This window comes from Nilaparvata lugens, chromosome 4, assembly GCF_014356525.2.
Source record: "Nilaparvata lugens isolate BPH chromosome 4, ASM1435652v1, whole genome shotgun sequence".
Taxonomy (NCBI): Eukaryota; Metazoa; Arthropoda; class Insecta; order Hemiptera; family Delphacidae; genus Nilaparvata; species Nilaparvata lugens.
The window spans coordinates 18,414,076-18,428,787 of record NC_052507.1 but is presented as its reverse complement, the minus strand read 5'-3'; the positions used below and the strand labels follow the sequence as shown (position 1 = coordinate 18,428,787).

Genomic DNA, 14,712 nt, shown 5'->3' with positions numbered 1-14,712 from the left:
GATGATGTCAAGTACGGCGTTGAAACTCGAGTAACTTATGGTTTTTAAATAAACTAAATTTTTGTGGATTTGACAACATTTGTAAAATTACTTTTCCACCTCAATTTATTTTTCATTGTAATTTCCGCGTTGAGAAATGATTATCTAGAGTATGCTCCAGTCCTCAAATCAATGTAACTTTTCAATCAGTGAAGTCTAAGAGAATGAGCCTTCTTCAATACAAATCTCACATCAAATATTCAAGTTTGACCGAAACTATTCTATCAATGGCGGCTCCAGGATTGGATTTTTCGAAGGGCCTAAATAAGTTTGATAAGCGGTGAGAGATGGAATATATTGAGAGTATTTAGGGGTATATTGGGAGTACTTATTGAGAATATATTTAATTGGGAGTATATTGGTGGCGAGTATCATGCTATAACAGGTCTATCTGACTAAGTTTAAATTAAAATTTATTGAACAACTAAGTAATGGTACTCGTTAAAAAAGCATCTTTTCAAATACTATTCAAAGTTTCAATTCCTCTGGAGCCCGAATCTGCTTTATATACCCAAACTATTCTGAATTGTGAGAGAGTTTGAGCCATCTGCACGAATCCCTGAAGCGTCAAGAGCATATGTGTTGGCTGTAAGCTGAGGGCGGATGAAAGAGATCGTAGCGGATCATTTATAATTCCAGTCGTTTCAGCAGTTTGCTCTAGACAAATAAATCTTGGTTGCACTACGTGAGCGTAAACACACATTCACTTACACTCACGCAAAATAAGTGATGCAGAAGGCGGAAGGAGATTCGTCACTTGAGTTTGTTCTATCTTTGTATCGATTTGCCTGACCGAGCCTGACCAAAGAAAGAGATGGTAAAGCAAGAGAAGAGAGCTAAAGATGAAGTGATAGAGAGAGTGAGAGAGATAGAGACTGTGTGTGTGTTAATGTGTTTGTGAGAGATAGGATACATGAATTAAGAGAGTGGATAACAGTGGGAAACAGTTAACACAAAGAGAAGAAGAATGTGAGGGGTGAAGAGCGAGAGGGGTGAGACAACGAACGAGAGAAAGTGTCTGAAAAGTGTGTATAGTCTTGAGAAGATGGAATAAATATGAAACGTTATGATGATGTCGGTTCCAGATGAAAAAGTTCGAGGGACTGAGAGAGAAAAACGGTGAATGTTAAAAGAGAGATTAAGATAGTTTCAGAATAATTTGAAACTTATTTCATTGGATTGTCAAATGATTTAAAAATTGAATTGAAGATAATTGATTGAGGATATATAGTAGTCCATTTAGATGAATTGAATTTTCATCTATATGTATACAACATATTTTCGCAGTGATTGATAACTGGAAACATGAAAAACCATCCCATGAATTCCACAAAGAAGGCTATAATCAAGGAGTATAGAAGAACATGAGAGATACTAAGCAAATGTAATATCTTCAATACTTTCTGGCTTTAAACAGGACAATCATTTGAAACGATGAACATCATAGATATTACTCGTATAAGAATTAGTATCATAACCTCATTTAGATCTATCAATCTAAATTTGTGAGAGAAACAGTATCCCAATAATGCTGATGTAGGGCTGAAAGAACGTTCTTATTTAACGATTATGGGAAAAATCCTCCAAATTATAAGATTAATGTTGTGTAGAACGATCGGCTACCAATTATGTAAATGTCTGTAAAGCTGAAAAAACAGTGCGGAAATTATCTCTATCAAATTTTTTTAATCGACGGAATGTTGTTTCTGCTCTTGTGAAGCATTACCAAGTAATCGGAATAGGATAGATTCTGGGAAGAATTCGAATTGTTCTAGAGAGGGAGATTTTCAGGTTCATATTCTCATTCCATTTCATCCCTTCCAATCTTTTGTTATTAGTTATGTTCAATTTTTTCAAAAAAAGTAAATCGAAAGATAACAATTGCTCAACGAGAGGGAACAACAAAAATAAAAAAGGAAAACAACAAACTGTTGCCTCCAATTATCACACGGATAGCTCGGGAAAAAGTGGTACACAGTTAACAAAATCAAAAGAAGAGACGAAAAACAAACAAGAAAGAGAGACCAGTAATGGAGAGCGAGATGAGGTGTGTGAGAGTTTGAATTTGGAGAAGATTACTGGAGAGAAAGTGATGGGTAATACTGAGAGTAAATCTGAGAGCTCGTCTCCAGGGCTTAACACGATTGGTGGCAACGAACAGGCTGAATCGAACACGGCCAGGACAGAATTCTTGCACTTGGATAAAAATGCGAATGGCATTGTTGGAAAGGCAGATAGCTTGACAAGCAATTCAACAAGCTCGCCAACTGTTTCAGATTTGCTGCGCGGAACCGGTTCCTGGGAAAGTGCGTCGTCCAATGAGCGGAAAAAGAAGGAGAGTACACCTGACAGCGATATAGTTTTCAAGACTGCTCCCAACACGCCTGTACTGTCTCGTGACGACAATCGTCCTCGACAACTAACTCTGCCAGCTGAGCTTCCATCTATTTTCGAGGATACAAAACTCCCCCAAATGGAGAAAAATCTACAAGAATGTGATAATATACAGGAAGAAACTGATCAAAAGATAATAGGGGACAGTGATATTATGGGTAGAAAAGTACCTGACAGTGACCAAGAAGACATGAAACCTGATGCTAATCCCTCAAACCATGTGAAACCTGTTCTTCTGAACATCAATAATACAGGTTCAGATTCTAAGTTCAAGGAATCCGATATTAAGCCAATTGTAGACGGAGAGAGGTCTTCTAGTGATTTGATGAACTTCAAGGTTGAGCCTTCAGTAACTGTAAACGGTGAAAAAGCTACTGGTGATTTGGAAAGTTATAGTGACTGTATGAAAAACGAAAAATGTTCACCAATTGACAATGAACAGAATGTTGTGAACTCAAAAGAGAATTCAGATGAGAAAATTGTTCCAGATATCGATAGTGCAGCGACATCCACTCCGGATGTACGATCTATTTGTGAAATCTCTGAACAATCTTGTGAAAAAGAATGTGAGGATGTAGTGATTGAAACCCGAAATTCAGCTTTCTTCAAAAACAATGATGATTTTGATCCGAATTCTACTCTTATATCGGGAGAGGTGAAGTTCAATCCCCCACAAGACAGTAAAAGAGTTATAGTGGATGAGTACACAAGAAACATAAATTCGTGTAGTAGTGCCACTGATACTGAAAGTCGAGAGACAGAGGATGATAAGGATTCAGAAACCTGTCATGGTAGGAAAAAGTTTGACACTGCTCTGGAATTGTCGTCTTCGTCAAATCCAACAAATCGATCTACTAATCATAGTATCAAGTTTGGCAGTAAACTTGATATTGGTTCAAGACTTCCCAACTGTGACGAACTTTTAGTGAAGTTGAGTACTGATTTTCCTGACAATTCTTCTTCTCAATCTGAGGACGAAAGTGTTGTTTGCGAGAAGAGTGAGCCAGCTACAAATGACGAATCATCAGTGGAAAACGTGGCTGATGCTCGAGGATTAAACTCTGGTCATGACTCGATGGGCAATTCTTGCTTCAGTAACGACTTTGAAGTGTCTGTGTGTATTTCGATGGGGAGAAACGATGGAGCAAAAGTTGAAGAGGAGGTTTCGACTGAAGTAAGCGATTGTGAATCAATTCAATCTGCTGGTTTAACGGAGTCGGTTTTCAGCGGAGGTAACCGGACAAGTGAAGCGGAAAAGGAACACAGTGAGAGTGCCGCTGGAAAGATTCGTGAAGTGGAAAACTTGTGTCCCGTCGCCGAGAATAATAATGGATGTTTGGTAGATGGAAGCTGCAGTGAGAGCACGAAAGCCGATCTCCAACCAGCGGGTATCGAAAATCTCCCAAAAATTATTATAGAATCAGTCGAGGAGCAAGAAAACGGATTTGTAAGACACGAGGAGAATGAAACGGAAGAGAATTGTGGAGAGATTTATGGGGATGAAGAAAGCAGCGACGATGATGATGATAGCGAAGAACCGTTGACGGTTATGGAGAGATCCGACTTCTTAGTGGATAAGGAGAAACCTCTGGATGGAGAGCAACAAGGAGAGAGTTCGGCTTGCGTGAGAGACACAGCTGCCCAAGTCCAAGCGGTGATGCTCGATAGAACAAAGTAAGAACATTTTCTTCAGAGCTTTTCAGCTCATCGTTATTAACAACTACTGACGCATAATATACTGCCTTTTTAGACAGATTTATGCTTAATGAAGCCTAGAAACTGATAATTCAACATGCATATAACCCTCATCCATCATGCTTTAGAAGAAAATTAAATTTTTCAAGCCTGAATCATATTTTCTCACAACACTTCTAACAACATATAAAAGTATTAGATAATCAATTATTTGGGTATGCAAATATTATTTTTTTGTTATATTATTAGTTATTTTTCCAATAATTATAAGCTCCCTTTTTTCCATAATATATTATCATATGATAAATGGTATATTATTATTCAATTAAAGTATATTATTAAGTTTTTTTTCCAATAATTAAGCTCCCTTTTTCCCAAAATATGGGATTTCAACTCTCCAGATATAAACTTTTATTTTGCAAGTTATAGTAATAACTAATAACACCACTTTATGAAAAGTTATCATCCATGATGAGAATGTCCAGAGAAGTCAGGGGAACCACTTTTAGTTATTCTTCAATAATTCTTGTAATACTTATCTCATGTATAATTTGGTATAAAATATAATATTATTATAGTGATGATATGGTATATCAAGTGATGATTGATGTAATCTAACAATATAATTATGGCTAGGCTAACCATGACAGTCATTACTGCTATGAGCAATGGATAGAGAAAATTATTAGTTTCTGTTGTTTCTCAACAGAGCCCAATTCCTAAATAACGCATCTCCTCTCCATCATTATAAGCTATAAGTTATTGAATCCGGATGTAAAACATTATCTTAAGAAGAAATATTGAAGTTGATTCATATTCACAATATGAATGACAATCAATCATTTTTGGAAGAAAGTGGTAGAATGGGTCGTTATTCATGGGGAGATTATTAGAAGCGGTCTCCAGTGACCTATTACTGAGCTTGAATCCATAAAGCATGAGATATTGAGTTGGTGATACTCCCTTACTCTGTAGAATAAACATTCTCGGTTCTTACAGCTTGGATGGTTGATTGCTGCAAGACAAATTGTTTCCTGAAAGCTTAGATGCTTGTAATTTAGATTCTCCTCGAGCAGTAAGCTTCGCATTATGGGGATATCTGTGCTCATCAACTTCTGTCAACCCACTATTTAGGAATTTGAAACTCTGAAAGAACAACATAAACAGTAATTAACTCCAAAATTGAATATAATAGTCCTATACCGGTTGGGAATAGAGATGAATCAGCATTCCTTTTATATTGAAAACTGTTCAGAGCTGAATTGAGTCTTGATCGTTCACCGTACGATTCTCTCACAGAACTAATAGATAGTATCTGTTTCTGATGGACGAAATGAAAACTCAGAGAACCCTGGAAATAAAGAAAAGCTGGAGTTTTATGTGGACTTTAAAACTTTTGTTCAAGAACAAATCAATTGTAATATTGAACCCTGAATAAATTTCTCTCTTCCCCCCCCCCAAAAAAAAATCGTTTCAATAATGAATCATTTTATTTTTTATATACGAATTCATAACAAAATAGATTGTCTTTGTGGAGTCAGTGCGTCTATGCAATTTCATTATTTTCAGTTGGCAGTCAGATTGATTGAAGATGCCAATAATTTATTATGTGACTAATGTTATTGTTGGACAATGATCCAAGAGATCTTTCATCGTTTTACATTTCATTCGATAATATTACCATATCCCATCTAGTGTAGAAAATGTTGTGCCAATGATTGCATATACAGAACCAACGAAAGTATTTGGTGAGACCTGCTGCATTACTTGTTTTATTTTGTTTTGTATGAATATCTGCAAGAACAGTAGAAATAAGCATGACGATTTACGGATCTCAAGTTCAAGTAGTCTCTGAAATTCGAAACTTCAAATTTAAAATGAATACTCTCGAATCCCAAACAACTTGCACTATTAACAGATGAATCAATTCCACTAATAAGAATAAAGTTATACTAGAAATGTTATATCTCAGCTTGTTGGATAACGATTATCGCCTTATCAATTACCACATTATTACTCTGAGGATTACAATCAATCTCACCAAAATCCAATTGCATTAATTTGAATGCAATTGCTATCGGATTGATATTCAAGTCATTGCTGGTATTGCTCTGGCACATGCTAATGATTGAGACTCCTGATATTGTTGATCCTGAACCATACCAAAACGACGCTGAATCATGTCTCGACAGTGATATCGCATTTAATTGCGATTGAGGCCGTTGAGATGCTAGATACTACATTACCTTTATCTTAAAGGAATTTGGAATACTCATGGAATCAGTTTAAAGGTATTTCATAGCTTCAACAGTTGGATTAATCAGTTTTGACATGATAGATGCTTCATCCATCTCATTAACCTCATTAATATTTGGAATTGAATTGATGTTTAGGCATTTGACATCATTGAAACATCAATTTCATAGAGATATCTGTAGTAGAGTGGTTCAATTCAATCTTTCGGGAACTTCAAGTTGGTGTTTCTTGAATGGTGCCAAATTTTCTTAAATAACTCAATATTATTACAAGTGGCAATTGAGTGGAATATTTCTAATTAATTTATTAATTCAAGCCATCTAAATTAAAAATTTATAGTTTTAATGTTTATTTTGGACTAAAATTTCATAAAAATTGTACTCGTGGAATTCTAACCTTATCTTGGACTTTGTCACTTATAAATTTGGAAGAAAAATAGCACAAGGACTACCTTATTATTTCATCTTTCAATGTTATTACATTAGTGTCATTTGCATTGTAGCTTCAATACTATTCAAGAGATATGAAGAACACTCATAGATCAACACACTAGATAGATCAAAAAATCTTTACTCTCAGAACAGGAATATGTATAATATTGATTTTTGTTCTCAACAGTTATTCACCAAGTATGCAATACAATGATGCACACTAATAACTTTTCCTTTCGTTTGCCACAAATGATCATAATGGTCACAATGTCAAGGTTGAGGTCTTCTCTACAACGGTATGAGAAGGGGATTCAATATTCTCGAGCATTTCTATACTTTCTTCTCTTACTCTTTCTTTCTCTATCACCCTCTCTTACTCCCTCTTTTTCTGGCCCACCTCTTTTCTTCCTTCAGAGCTTCAGTTTTCCACTGAGATCTGATACGTTCTCCATCTCTGTCGCACGTTTCTTCTCTAAGCACTCAATTCCTCTTGTTTACCACCCACGTGCACACATTTCAATCGCATTTCCTCCCGTTTATGTTCTTACCCATGATTCTCTCTTTGAGCCTAAGCTTTTCCTACTTCCGACTTCTATCAGTCTTCATACAGCCTTTCCACAAATCAGAACGCAAATAGAATCTGGTCTCAGCTATCAAAGGGCTGAATGTAACTGTGAACCGCCGAAATCTATCCTTCTCATGATCATGAGCCTGACAGAATCTCTGTTCATCACTGTTGAAATATAATAATTCACTCTAATTTCAACTGAAATACTCAAATTCCAACTGAAATGAATTTTCAGGTGGAAAACTGGCATGCGTTTCTCTGGGATTTCTAGCCTGATTTCCTCTACCAGAGAACTTGCTATACATTATTCAGTGTGTAGAGCACTTGAAAAAAAATTGTAGAATAAAATAACATGAACTTCAAAGTAGATTGAATGTTAAGCTTGAATTCTGAGAATTGAAGCTCCACTGGTATCTCTGCTCTCCATTCAATATTTTCATGTTAACTTGGTCTCTTTTATGGTTCTCTGCTCACAAAATAATATACCTTCAAAATTGTAAAACTGTTGAAATAGTAGTTTCCATCCGAAGACCAGATATATTATAAAGTCGTGGGATCTATGGAAAATGGGATAACAGGGAACAGTTCCTACATGATAAACAGAGCTTCTCAAACAATTTACGTCTGGAGTGAAGAAGCCTGTACCCTGTATCGGGAACTGTGATATCAAGAGAAAAAGGAAAGGTTTTAAGAAACCATTGAACATGAACGGTTACAGAAGTCATCCTTGACTCATCAGCTTCTCAGAAACTGCTGCATTTAAGAAACTGCTACAACTGTGAGATTGCGCTCTCATTGATATTACTGCTATTTTTCATCTATGAATAAAATTTTCTATCATTTCAACATTTGTGCATTCAATTCAATTGTGTACATTGTGTTTCTTAGGATTATCAATGTTCCATTGAAAACACCTCACTTATATGGGCTACTTTTGTTCAAATCAATAAAAACAATATAAAAACTTGTAGTACCCTTCATCAAAAAATTCAAAATAGAGACTAGTTTCGAGCAAAGGTCATTTTCAAGTTAAAATCAATTTCAAGTTAAAATTGACCTATGGTCGAAACTAGTCGTTAAAATATTTTGAAGTTTTTAACACGCGAGTAGTCGCGCCCGCGGCAAATTGCCGCACAATTGTAACTCTTGTATGTAGCTTTGGAAATTATCGTTTTCCAAGGTAAGCAGCTCATGTAATCCTCGCTGTGACTGTCCTCTAGACAATCTTGAACTGTTTGAGTACTTGAACAGTTTGAGGATGACAGAATGAACGTTGACTGATTTCAATATATAGGTATTATCTTCCTATTTTATATTCCATCTTCTGATTTAAACTTTCATTATTTTGTTATTCTATCTAGATGTCGAAAAATGAGTCAAATGAAGAAGGAATATATATTCATTCCATTCATGAGTAGATTATTTCAACCCATAAAAATGATAAATTCTAACAATAAATTTGTAGTAGGCTATGTATTTTTGGAATCTCCTCCATGTATTATGTTATTATATACTATTTAATATTATATACTATTTTTAATAGTATATAATAACATAAAACACGTTGAGAAAGATTTAAAATTAATAAATATTGAAAGAGCATTGTCAAAACCAACTGTTTACAGCCCAGGGAGCCACCCTTATGGCTCCAAATATGGAGGTATACCTAATGGCAAACCCCTATGGCAAAATGCTGACACGCGACCACTGACGTTCTGCAAGTCCGTGCGACTACTCGCGTGTTAATAAAGGGTACTACATACAAGTTTTTATATTGTTCTTATCAATGTTCCATTTTATGCTCAATGCAATGGATAATCCAGATAATGAATTAGTGAATTATTCATTTATATTGAGTGCATAATTGATTGGTACATGAAAAGTAGATGAATGCTATTTATCAAGTAAGATTACAGGAAAAATTTGACTGTATGAAGTGAAATGATATTAATAATGCAACACAGGCTCATAAGGTGGATGAGGAACAGTATTGGATTATCCATTTGAACATCCATTGATCGAATACCCATCCATTATACGATCGAATAGATAAAATGCAAGTTTTCGAAGCTCCTCCATTCTTGAGAAGCTCGAAATGAAGTAGGCCTCTTTGTGACGTCAAAGTGAAGATGTCTCCAAACATGCAACCGAAATAGTCAGAGTGGATCGGACGCAGCATGGCGCTCAAAATAGAGTGTGACTACTAAAAAAACACGTGCTAAACGAACGACGACACCAACTTGAAGGTGAGACTTTGTCACCTGGTCATATGGGACATATATATGATTCATATATTTATCTCATATTGATCAGGATTTTAGAGTTTTATTTTACGAAAAGTTTAATGAACGGTGTTTCTGCCTTTGAACAGGTTTGTCATCGACAGAAAGATTGTTTATTTCACTTGTTATCAAAATTATTGTAGTTTCTCTTTTGTTTTTGAAAACAAACGTGCTCGGCTTGTGCGACTGATAAAAATATGTATTTGAAATGGCTTCATGTTGGCATTGACTGAGTTATATATTAATACCCAAAAATTTTACTAGTGGTGTGTGAGCTCGTTCGTTAGGACTGGGAGTTAAAGTCCGGCTGTTCTGGTGAAGGGGATAGATTTTGTTCTTGTTCTATAATACAGTTTTCCTGTCACAGTTCGGGCAGTTTAAAGAGAATTGTATTATTGAATAGGAGGGGATCTGAACCCACTTCATTAGATCAGTTTTTTATTTATTTTTCATTAATAATTAACGTCGCGATTAACCAGTGGATGCCAAATTTGGGGCCATTATCATAAAGGTAGGTGACTACTGAGTCATTGTTTTAAAATTTCCATATTCACAACAAATTTAATCTTCACTAGCAGCCAAGCGAGTAGCCCTTGAAAATATTCATATTTTTATTGTTATTTCATAATTTATAATTATAATTCTAATTTTTTTGTACAAATAATTTATTGTTTTGTTTTAATTATCAAAACCAGTACGATCATTTCTTGTTTTTCATTTCCCCACCATTTACATAATTGGTGGAGGCACCCTTACAACTTGGAGACAAAGAACTCTCAAATAGGTCTTCCGGATCTGAATGCTTTTATTCCTCAATATTTTTAGGGTAAAAGCTATATTGCATTATTCTTCTCTACAATGACATACACGCACCAGACATCACATACACCCACAATACAAACAAGACATGATGAAATAAAAACACATAGATGTTGTCAGTTTTCTACACTTTAATTTGGTACACGACCATGGTTTACAAACAAGACAATTATTCTATAAGCTTTCATGATAATTTTTTTTGTAGAGTGTTTTCCAGTACTTCTAAAATGAATCAAACCATTGAGTACAAATAATTGGGAAATCCAAGTAATTATACGGTATTTTTAGAACAATGGCGAAAACATAGGTAGGTAGGCTACTTTTTTTCTACTCCATTTCTATGAAAAAAAGCAGTAGAAAATTACTCGTTTCCAATGTATCATATGATATTATCATACTAATAGAAGACAAATTAATAAAAACATTATAAAAACTTGTAGTACTCTTTTATTAAAACATTTTAACGACTAGTTTCAACCTTCGGCCATTTTCAAGTCCTGAACTTGAAAATGGCCAATGGTCGAAACTGGTCGTTAAAATGTTTTTAAATTTTTTTCTAATGTTTCATATTTTTACTTTCCTTTCACTATTACCATAGGTAAGGTAAGTATTGCTTTCCGAAAAAAATTAAGATACCCCAATTTCTAAATTTCTATACGTTTCAAGGTCCCCTGAGTCCAAAAAAGTGGTTTATGGGTATTTGTCTGTATGTAATGTATGTATGTGTGTGTGTGTGTGTGTGTGTGTGTGTGTTGTGTGTGTGTGTGTGTGTGTGTGTGTGTTGTGTGTGTGTGTGTGTGTGTGTGTGTGGTGTGTGTGTGTGTGTGTGTGTTGTGTGTGTGTGTGTGGTGTGTGTGTGTGTGTGTGTGTGTGTGTGTGTGTGTGTGTGTGTGTGTGTGTGTGTGTGTGTGTGTGTGTATGAGTGTATGTGCGTCTGTGTACACGATATCTAATCTCCCAATAAACGGAATGACTTGAAATTTGGAACTTAGGGTCCTTACAATATAAGGATCCGACACGAACAATCTCGATCAAATGCAATTCAAGATGGCGGCTGAAATGGAGAAAATATTGTCAAAAACAGGGTTTTTTACGATTTTCTTGGAAACGGCTCCAACGATTATGATATAATTCATACCTAAAATAGTCATTGATAAGCTCTATCAACTGCCATGAGTCCCATATCTGTAAAAATTCTAGGAGCTCCGCCCCATCTATGCAAAGTTTGATTTTAGATCCCCAATTATCAGGCTTCAGATACAATTTAAACAGAAAATTTTGAGTGGAAAGATTGAGCATGAATACCATTTTCACCTAAAATTGAAAATAATAAGCACGGAACTCGAGAAAATGTGATTATCCAATTGCAAACTGTTGATTCTATTAAATGATTCACTATGAAAAGATAGCAGACCTCGTATGTATCCAGCGTTATTGTCCTGTCACCAGCTGGCTCAGATCTTTGTTTATAAGAAGACTTGAGATGCGCGGGATCACTAGCGTCAGGTGATCAATTTTCATAACGGCAAGGAAAGTTGTGTGAGTGCGCCACACCAGATTTTTTTCCAAGTTTTAATTTTTTTTATGTTTTAATGAAAAGGTACTACATGTTTTTATTGAGTTGAATGAAGTAACCCATATAAGTGAAGTTTTTACAATATAAGATATTTTAACTCCTCGATTCTCTTCTCCTGAACGCGTCACGGAGCTTGCTCATTGTCCGTTCCAATTCACAGAACTGAGCTATATAATGAGTCATTCCATGTTAGTGCGATTAGATTATGGAATTCACTGCCAGCTCATATTAGGCTGCTCGACAGTCAACGCCGGTTCAGTGCGGCTGTCGTGGCGTGGATCAGGGGGGTAGGGCTTAACTAGGCGGTTTTACTATTCACTATTAAGATTTCTTGCTTTTAGTTTTCTCTTTTTTTCCTCTTAATTTATTCAATTTGTAGTGAATTGATTTAGTTGTTTCCTTATAATTTTTAACTATCATTTAATTTCAAATTGTAATGTATATTATTATTTTTATGTAACTTATCATCGTGGGTTAAATGGAATAGGGGGCTTCTATTGCCTCAGTTCCGCCCACATCACTTTTATTGTAAAGTGTAAATAAAAGTCATTTATCTATCTATCTATCTATCTCCATCTCACAATGTTCTGTAATTTCTCAGTAGAAATTGTTTTTTCATCTCATTATCCGTTCACCTTCTTTTGTACAATCCCAAAAACCATTGAGACTGGTAATTTTATATATCATATATTTTCAAGTACTGTTCAATCACGAAAATTAAACTCTCTATAAAAAATTAAATGAATATCTACGCTTGATTGAATGTTGTTTTGTTCTCACCCAAATATTCATCAATCTATAAATGTGAAAAAATCAGATTCTCATTATATCCAGTGACTGGAAAATCCCCCTCAATAATATCAGAGTTATAATAGCATTTCAAGCCCTTTTCTCGTCACAGAAACTCTCATTATTGGAAACCCCATTTTATATTTTCAGAGATGGAAATAAGTCACTTGAATAAATATTCTCAGTTTTGGATGTTTGGAACGGGGAGAAGCTCTTCAGAAGTGCTGGTGATTAATATCGCAAAATAAGGCTCCAATGATAATTAATCCCTAATTCGAAACGAGAGATGCTTCTCTGAGGTCTGAGGCCATTCCGACATTTTCTACAAATTGAAATAGCGTTTCCTCTTTCTTGCAATTAGGGACTAAGAAAAGAGTAATTAACTGAGTTGAGCTGCGTTCTGAGAGAGTTTTTTTTGGTCCGTACACATCTGTTGATCTCAGTCTCTGTGGAATTACAAGGACGATCTCTAGCTTCTTCTGTTCTTTACATGTTAACCTTAACGAAACAAATTATGTGGTGGGGAGGAGGAGGAGGATTTGATGAGGAATAAGTGAGAAACTGATCAATTTTTTCAATTATAATAAATGAGACACCGATAAATCGGTAATATTATCATAGAAATTTTAAGAATATAGAGCAGTGGTCGCCAAACAGTCGATCGCGAGCTACCGGTAGCTCGTAGAGTAGTTTTTGGTATCTCACAGAAGTGCTTGGGTTGGCAACCATGCATTGAGAAACATGGCTACAAAATATTTCATTTCTCACAGATATAACTGAAAAGTTGGATGATTTAAATTTGCAGCTTCAAGGGAAAGATAAGGACATCGGTGGAATGATTTCAACTGTACGTAACATCGTTTTCCAAGAAGCTCGACTTGTGGGAAAAAAATGTCTTCCAGTTTGAAATTGAATATAATCCCTTTCCCCGTCTGAAGAGAATCAATGACAAAAAAATCCTTCACAGCACCGCAGTAATAACCATGAATATGTTACAATTCTTTCAGACTTGAGACAGCAGTTTGATCAACGATTTCAAGATTCTAAAAGCATATCTAATATGGTACAATAATTCATCATCTCTCCTTTTCTAGAGATCGATGCAGAAGATTTTGCAGCTTGTGTTGTAAAACATTCTGGTGAAGATCAGGCTTCAGTTAAAATGAAATTTGTGGATTTTCAAAACGATCACTTTCTTCAACTGGAAATACAATATTCTTCTACTCTCCTTTTCTAGAGATCGATGCAGAAGATTTTGCAGCTTGTGTTGTAAAACATTCTGGTGAAGATCAGGCTTCAGTTAAAATGAAATTTGTGGATTTTCAAAACGATCACTTTCTTCAACTGGAAATATTTCGCCTCAAGTCCCCAAAGAAAAATATCCAAATATTATTCAACTTGCATTGAGGTTGAAAGCTATGTTTAGCTCTACCTACTTGTGTGAAGCATCTTTTTCAAGTATGGAATTTCATAAAAAATCGATATAGGAACAGACTGATTGATGAACATTTGGACAACTTGGCGGCTACAACGCACACTTCAAACATCATGAAAATAATTAATGACCAAGAAGAGTTCCACTGCTCTCATTGAAATGAACATTTCAACTTTTTTATACTTTTTGCTACGAGATAAGTAGATTTTAACACTAGAAATGTATTTTTAGGCAATAAAAGTGTGAACATTTAATTTTGCGTACCGTACTTTGTTCATTCTAATATTTTTTGGTAGCTCACTAGAAGATTTATAAAAATGCTATTCTAGCTCACCAGGCTTATAAGTTTAGCGACCATTGAAATAGAGTAATATTCTCCTCCACTGGCCATCCAGAAAATAAGCTTTAACTGATTGCAATAGAAATAA

The 14,712-nt window shown here is 35.2% G+C and overlaps 1 protein-coding gene across 15 annotated transcripts in view; it reads left to right on the top strand.

The window, feature by feature from the left end:
* Positions 1-14,712, top strand: part of LOC111055047 (golgin subfamily A member 6-like protein 22) — an 88,317-nt gene that overhangs the window by 27,349 nt on the left and 46,256 nt on the right. For 11 of the 15 annotated variants that reach the window (XR_005571164.1, XR_005571166.1, XR_005571165.1 and 8 more), the window contains exon 1: positions 1,577-4,107. The exons of 2 other annotated variants lie outside the window; for them this stretch is intronic. Coding sequence is in view for 10 of the 13 variants with exons in the window: in XM_039426839.1 (XP_039282773.1) it covers positions 1,880-4,107 (2,228 nt within the window). In the remaining 3 variants the exon portion in view is untranslated. Of the gene's footprint in view, positions 1-1,576; positions 4,108-14,712 lie in introns of those variants that run through there. 2 more of the 15 variants (XM_039426842.1, XM_039426843.1) reach the window with 1 other exon arrangement.